Source organism: Poecilia formosa, unplaced genomic scaffold, assembly GCF_000485575.1.
Source record: "Poecilia formosa unplaced genomic scaffold, Poecilia_formosa-5.1.2 Scaffold86, whole genome shotgun sequence".
NCBI lineage: Eukaryota > Metazoa > Chordata > Actinopteri > Cyprinodontiformes > Poeciliidae > Poecilia > Poecilia formosa.
Window position 1 is genome coordinate 240,643 of NW_006800025.1, and position 7,947 is coordinate 248,589.

Genomic DNA, 7,947 nt, shown 5'->3' on the forward strand with positions numbered 1-7,947 from the left:
TAAAGTGAGCGTAGGAACAAAGTGAGTGTGCGTCAGCTTTAGTCATTCAGTCATACAAAAGCAACACCCTCAACAGTTCAAATGAAGTCTGTAAGATCATCCACTTGTTTTGAAAGTTAAATCAATGTACATTTAATGCAAATTCTAATTTTAATACTTTTCTAAGCATTCATTAAGTAAATGGCAGCCAAATTTAGAAACATTCTCACAGTGAGGAAGAGTGGTTCTCACCATTTGTACAAGCCTTTCATATCCCTTGCGCATGAGTTGGTTAGAGGGAGTTTACAGATGAGTAGTTTTCCATCCTGCACGTCTAATCTGAGCTGCAGCACTTTGACCTGAGGTGCACTCAACAGGGTCTTCTGTGCATTACTAAATTACTCATACACCCCCAGACCCAAACACTTTCCCACTGAGATCAAAGCAGAGGCATGTTCATTGTTTTGTTTGGCACCAGAGTCCATTTTCAAAACTCTGACCATGGGGAATGAATCATCTATCGTTACTCAACACCCAGACACATTTGAGCACTAGAAAGCAAGACTTCAGGTTCCTGAGTGTAATTTCACTTATAGTCAAATAATGTGGCCTCTGTGTGGGTTTAAAGCTTAATACACACACTGGATCCAAATTCTGGGGTCCAGTCAGCCACCAGGAACAATACTAACAGGCTAAAACAGCAAAACTAGCACAATAGGCAGCGTTATTCAGGATGACTTGACCGACAATGCGGGATGAGTGACCTAGCGTCGACTTACCGTTTGTTCAGCACCATATTTCCCAGCTTGAGGTCTCTATGCACAATGTTTTTCTGCAGGCAGAAAAAAAAGAAGTATGGTCACATTGTGCTCAATGAATCATTGACAAAACAAGAATTAGTTTCTGGGAGTGGCACACGAGCCTTGGAAGTGAGTAATCAAAAAAATGTGCATCTAACAAACAACAACAAAGAACACCGTAGCATGAAAATTTTCTACATTGATGAAAAATTGAAGAAAGTGAGCCAATTTTGTTGCACATGTACTCTTTAGTAGTGTAGTAAGACCAACCTTATGGAGGGCCTCCACCACACGCACAACATCGTAGAAAATGACAATAGCTTCACGCTCGCTCAGTCTCTTCTCCTTTATGACATAATGCTGGAGGTTTATTAGATCTGCCGTCTTGTCACTGAAATCGTGAGCGCAGAGGCAGTCCAGGACGAGGCAGATCCGCTTCTTCATCTTACGAACTTTGTTGGCTTCCATGTCCTCTACTATTTCATAGGCGCGATCCTGAATCCAGAAAGAAGTGTGGGAAGTTAGCATTGGGAGGGTGTTCACTTTATTTAATTTGACAGAGCAAAATTTGAAATCTATTTGTGGAATACAATCAATGCAACCAGTGAGATTTCTCAAAGCAAGTATCTACAGTTAGATAGAAAAGTCTTTGATCTTGGCTGGTGACCAGAATCTGACTATTCTTGGCTAATACAGAAAAAAATGTTCTGGTTTCTCCTAATAAACATTCAACCTGTTTGTCAAGGGGATATTAAGGAAATGTCAAAGGGAAATTACGAGTCTAAATTCTCAAGGAAATAGACATAGAGAATGGTCTTAGTAATGTAAGCCTCAGTACATGAGATACCTCCTGTATCAAGAGGTTTACAGGTCAACTCCATGTTTATTTTTCCCCATTTGTCTAAAGTACTAGTAAAACTTGTTGTACAGGGTCTCCTCTCTCACGCAGCACCTCTGGTCCTTATTTAAATCATTAATAATTGTCCTGGACAGGAAGGCTAGAAAAGTACATTTTCAATCCTGCTAATATATCTTATTTTATTATTGTTCAAGAAAAATCTGAATCACAAAATCTGCATGTCCAGCATCTGATAAGAATAAGATATCTCCACAGTCAGTGTGAGAGAATATGATATAAAAAAAAGATGAGAAAGATCATTCCTATTCTTAAAACTCAAGCTAATGTAGACTCACCATTTGTTTCCCATTGATTTTTGTATCGGTTTAAGAGTTGGTTTTTTTTTTTTGTTTTTTTTAATGCAGCCAGCATCTCTGAAAGAATGAGCAATGAGCTGGTTCACAGACAGCAGAGATGAACTATAATAATCTAATCAATATGGCAGACCTAAATTAATCAGCGTGCACGCCTTAATGCTGCTATTATAAGGACACTGAAAGTGAAACGGAATGTGAATGAAAGACAAACGGAGAAGACTGAATCAGAGCTGACGAAACAACAAAGTTAAAGGAGAAGGCAGATGGGGCAGCAGGTGAGGAAGGGGGAAGGGTTGCTGTGAACAGAGAGCAGCCGATAAATATAGCTTTTATTGTATTTCTACTTCTCTACTGAAACAACCTTTATAAGGAAAGTACAGGCAGCTGGCTTGAGCTATGACAAACTTGTTTCTCCTAAAGTTGAACTAATAAAATCAAACTGTTACTTGCTCTGGTGTTGTTAAATATATTCATAAACAAAAATGACTGAAAAGAGGCTTTGGCAGAGAGATAATGCTGTATTTAGAGTATTTAATCACATATTATTCTAAAGAAAACAATAACACTCTTTGTTTATTCAACTAAAACCTGCTACGATATGTAGGTTAAGTGAAAAAGTCTACCTGAAAAAGGCCATGATGGTGAACCACACCATCCTGGTTGTGCAGCAGAGAAAGGAGAGAGTATTCTGTATGCAGCAGCATCTTCCCCTGCCGCTCCTCCTGGGTTTCCCCCGCAGAGTCCACTCGCTCCTCCAACGTCAGGATCTGCAGAACAGAGCAAAAATTAAGCACCAGAAAATCTAAATGGATTCAAACAAGAAATCATAGTCCGGGGATTGTAGTGATTAAACACTGACATTTCCGAAGCAATGTTTGCTTTAGAAGCCCTGTGATTGCTTAAAACCTGCTGGATAATCCCAGTAAACACTGAACCTGGCTCATGTTTGCTTGTTTTTGCCAAAATTGAACAAAGGGCAATAAAATCTGCACTGTGAAAAAGTCTGAAGTTCAGATGCTTAAAATTTGCCATGATAATGAGGGTTTTGAAATAACTGCAATTATAGGAGAACATGAAAATACCTGAATATAACAGACTTACTTTGAGCTGATAGAAGTCATCTGTGCCATCTTTCCTGGCCAAACACTGGACTATACTTGGTACTGGCGAGTTGCCCAGGCGAGGTCCTGCAAGGACGAGAAAAGGAACAGCTGCTTGACCAAAAGGCATTCTACGCCACTGGTCTGTTTGCTCTTCCCAAAACTCATTAAGGGCAGCATGTGCAGGTATCCATTAACACCCCAAGTGCAATGTTTTCTTTGGCAAAGTATCTGGTAAACAATGCAGGAGCTCTAATGCAGAATGCACACACGCTTCAGAGAATAGGAAAGGAATATATGATACTGGAGGAAAGAAAGAAGAAAATGCCCCAGCATAGACTTCAGCCTTTCTGGCCGATGTCATGAGGATCAGCAAAATTCTTCAAATTCCTGTCTCAGGCATGTGTAAGTCCACAGTGTACTCACACAGGCACCCTGCAACTTATGTACAGAGATGGTTTGGCTGAATTATCTGCAGGTTATGCAAGGCAGCTATACACACTGTATTTATTTATCAATTCCCCTTTAAACAGTAGTAGCTTCCGTACCGAGGATGAAGGGGCCGGCTCTCTTGGCGTTACTGCCAGATATCCCAGGACACTGCAGCTTGCTGGCCCTGCCTGATGTCTCTCCAGCCCCCCTCTCTGACGAGCGCCGTTTGGACATACTGGAGCTCTGCAGGGAACAAATCTGATTAGTTCATGGGATAAAGATAGCCAAGTAAAAGGGAAAGTACACACATGTGACAAGAACAACAAAAACTCAAAATGACTGAGAAAAAAAATTACAAATAAGCTTTAATAAACGGCATTCATAGATCTAAACATAAGGATACTTCAAGCTTCAGAGCAACCAGTTAAATGAGAGGACACTGGTTTGTGAACCGAGGTTAAAAGGGCTAAAGTTCATGGCAGCTCCACCCAGTCCATTTCAAATCTCCCTCCCCTCACATTTACACACCTCAGTGTGAATGTAAGGCCATTACAGCTCCATTTAGAATAATGGCTGCTGGCGTGAAGGCCTGCACCTCAGATCCAATCTCTACATTAGGCAGTGTGCTTGTCACAATCTGCAATTTAAAAAAGAAGGCCCTTGAATGCAAATGCATGACTCTAGCAAGACAGGAACATTTTCATTTGCCCCTCTAATCCTGAGCTTTTTTCTTGCAGCAGTTTAGAAAAATCTCCATGCTTTTTAATCTGCACGCTTTATTGCAGAATCTGTGCAAAGAGCTTATCTGTCCTTTAAACATGAATGCATGTTTTAACATGACCAAAAATTTAAAATGCCAAGCCATTGCACAATAATAAGGAAGCAAGATTTAGATGCCAGCAGAGACAGCGACAGTGTGACACATTGTCATTATACAAACTACTCTAACCGACACAGCGGTTCTCATCCACCTCCCAGAAATCAGAGAGCGAGAGGTATGCTGTGTTTACTGATACCAAGGGCCAATGTGATGAAATGCCATCTGTTTCCCGTAAAGGGGAAGTAGAGCCTTAACCGAGAGGAATGATTCATCCTGCTGTCGTCCCAAGTTTTCATTGAACAGAAACGTGTCAATGTTCGGATAATAATCTTCCCAAAATGTCAAACAGTTTCCCCGTGCATTCCCAGAAGGCACAGGAAGCTACAGGAGAGGAAACGTAGCATGTATAGTCATACTAAGATGACTTACCGGTGCGGAAACAGAATTTGAAAGATCTTACCGGAAAAATATTTGTTCAAACCAACACACATCACAAATGATGCATTAAACAGGGTGAGAGAGATAAAACATGTCACACAAAATTTTGAAACTGTGTTGTATAACTGTGCAATCCCAGAGTTTCTTTTCTGATAAATTAAGAAACCTTCCTGTTGCAAAACCAACTGTGCACCGTTTTCTAGTTGGGAATCTGGGGCACGGAGGAGGTAGGACAGTTGGCTGTTCAGTGAGGGCTAGTACAAATTCTCACTTCCATGAGGCTTTTTGTGATCCCAGACAGCAGACAGTGTCATCATCATGTCTCTCTCCCATCTGTCTCAGTTTCTGCTAGTCATCACCCACGGAGTCTGATGAGCTGAGGTTTTCTGACAGTGTTTATGGCGCAAGTCAGAGTGACACCAAGTCACGCTGGGAATAGTGGGATAGCATATTACTCTAGAGGACACAAAGAAGCAGTTCAACAGGTAGGACACTTCATGCTGTTGCTTTAATGTTTAATGAAGCAGATGATGCGAATGATCGGGTGACTATAGACGTGGTGGACTTGAAATTAAACAGAGATGAATACTGGAATCAGAACATTTTCCCCAATTCTGCAATTTAAATAATGTTTTCCCATGTTCATTAAATGCATGATAAGCAATTAACATCTTTCTCTCTGAAACAACATTTTTACTCATTAAAATCAGATAAAAAGAGGTGTATACTTTAATGCATAAAAGGGGATAATACAGTAATTCAAATATTTTCACTTGTGTTAAAGTCCTTAAAAATGACCACTGGAACCAATCAGAAGGAATTAAACATGTAAATAAAAATGCCCCAATCAATGTGGAAATGATCAAAACTGGCTGGTTTTCTCCCCAAATCCTGAAAAATGTTTTCCCCCCCTCCTCCATAATGCACACAAACTAAAAAGACTCCCACACTACAAAAACATAGACCAGGAGTGTGTACTTTAGTGCAATTTATTTAATGCCCAATAGAAATAAAGGGTGGGGACAAATGTTTTAAGGCATTATTTTGAATAATTCAATCCCTTGATCACAGAACCTGCAGAACATTTAGTCATTTATGAGTTAAAACTTTTCGGTCAGACATCAAAGGGAAGCACAAATCTGTATTGGTCAGAAAAGACCCGCTCCTATGTTAAATGCAAGGTGGGCAGTTTCAGTTTACCCACATGATTAATAATATTTAGAGATGCAACAGTGAGTCAGCCAGATGAACTGATCTGTGACCTGCAGATTATGGACTTGGATTTTACATTTTTGCTAACTTTAATAAAACTAAAGTAAAGGTTAAAGCAATGTGCTTTAAAGCATAAATAGGGATCATCTTCAGAGCTGCACATTTCTTCTCTGATGTGTCATAGTTCTTGTACATGCATGCCAATCATTATCCTGGATTTAAAACAACCAACTCAATGACATAAATGCATAACACACATAAGACAGGCTCATCGTCTGCCAGCTAAAGAACCTGCTGCAGAGTTATGAAGCCAAACCTAGACACATATGAAAAAAGCAAAAGGTCGACGCAACCAACTCCTGCATGCTGACCTAAATGACATCAGCTTGATGACAGCATATGCAGCTATCCTTTTCTAACACTGCTGCAACTCTCTGCACACAGCCAGTGGTCTGGCAAACAGGACTGGCTGTGACTGTACCAGAGGGAGGACAAGAACAGATCCAGCCTCTGAATCATATCACACGAGAAGAGGAGAGGAGAGACACGCTGCCAGTGCCCACAAGAAATGTGGGCTTCCTTAAATAGTATCAGAACAAAACAACCACGTAGGTGTCTCACGACTCACCTACTCAGACTCAATGCCATATGTCTGGGCACTGCAAGAAAAAGCTGCACATTCATATCTCACTTGCACACATGAGAAAGAAACACATTTCAAGTCAATAAATCCCAAAAAGTCCCGCTTTTGGATCCACAAAGAATGCCAGCTCACACACTTTTCCTCAACTGTAGACCCCATTCATCATTCCAATAACAATGCCCTTGACCACACCGCCACGCAAAGGTCACGCCATAAAACCACTTAACAAAATTATTGCAACAGCACAAAGACTGCCATGCATTGCTTGGTGCCATTTTGGGTCCACAAGGTCTGGACACACTGTTCTGGCAGCGTGCTGTGTAAACCGAACGAGTCGTTGAGTAAAGCGCTGACGTTACGCCTTGCAAGTTGGACACAAGCAGCTCACAACTTGAACAGCAAAGTGCCAGCGACAGATATCACGTAGAGTTTATATCATAAACACAGGCCGTGTTTTATTTCTGTAAAATATGAGCTAAACTATAATTAGTGCATAAACGAACTCAGGTGAAGCCAACTCCGTTTCTCGGCCAAATACGTTACAACAGCCCGGGACTCACGAGCCACACAAAGGGACATACAACACAACAAGGAGCGGGGTGCAAACCTCACACAGCCGTTGTTAGCATAAGAACGTTTGACTAAAATGCACCCTGGAGGTTTAAATATGGCTGTTGGCGTGCTACGTTCCAGCCAGGGCAAAGCTGAACTCTGTCGCGGTGCTGGGAGGCCATTTAAACAAAGTACGTTCAACGTTACAGCTGGCTCACGGTGAGAGACGAAGCTAGATAGCAACGGAGTCACAGCCTCGCTTACCTCAAAGCCAAAACCGCCGGCTAAGATCTGCGTTGTCCTCTTAAAATATCAACATTTCTCAGGCGAACTCTGTGGTGGGTGTACGGAGCTTCTCTCTCAACCGGGAGAAGCTTCGGGGGTTTTAGTTTCGCGTTGTTTAGCCTCTATTACTGAAATGAGCAATTAAGGAAAAGCCTCCGCTTCTCGCTGATCGCATCTTTCCACAGCGACAGCACCACCTGACAACGGAAATGACGCACAAGAACGTTTGATTGACAGCTCCGTCTAACCAATGACACTCGTTGTTTCTCTGTGAATGGCCGTGCCCTGATGATGAAATTCTCAACATAATAAAAAAAAAGTTGCTAAATGAAACCATGACATCATGGGACTTCTTATTAGAGCTATTTGCCAAAATTAATAAATTTTAATTCAGACATCATTTGTCTTTTATAACACGCCATGGTCAACTTTTCAGTTTGAATTTTGATATTTTGTTGCATTGTTTGAATT

At 41.1% G+C, this 7,947-nt stretch overlaps 1 protein-coding gene across 1 annotated transcript; it reads right to left on the bottom strand.

Moving 5' to 3' along the window:
• Positions 1-445: 445 nt before the first annotated feature.
• On the bottom strand, positions 446-7,716 carry LOC103141543 (serine/threonine-protein kinase 40-like). Its single transcript, XM_007557235.2, has 6 exons — positions 7,456-7,716; positions 3,643-3,769; positions 3,096-3,181; positions 2,618-2,761; positions 1,050-1,274; positions 446-811 (listed from the first exon to the last, which is right to left on the bottom strand). Exons 2-6 carry the CDS (start codon positions 3,758-3,760, stop codon positions 755-757), a joined length of 630 nt encoding a protein of 209 aa, XP_007557297.1. The 5' UTR covers positions 3,761-3,769; positions 7,456-7,716; the 3' UTR covers positions 446-754.
• Between the last annotated feature and the right edge of the window lie 231 nt (positions 7,717-7,947).

What these genes read in the sequence shown, in the direction of transcription:
- LOC103141543 (XM_007557235.2), bottom strand. Translation starts at nt 3,760, where the DNA reads ATGTCCAAACGGCGCTCGTCAGAGAGGGGGGCTGGAGAGACATCAGGC. An exon ending in AGCCGGCCCCTTCATCCTCG is followed by an intron (nt 3,182 to 3,642) that starts GTACGGAAGCTA and finishes TCGTCCTTGCAG; the next exon opens with GACCTCGCCTGGGCAACTCG. An exon ending in TGGTGGAGGCCCTCCATAAG is followed by an intron (nt 812 to 1,049) that starts GTTGGTCTTACT and finishes TTCTGCCTGCAG; the next exon opens with AAAAACATTGTGCATAGAGA.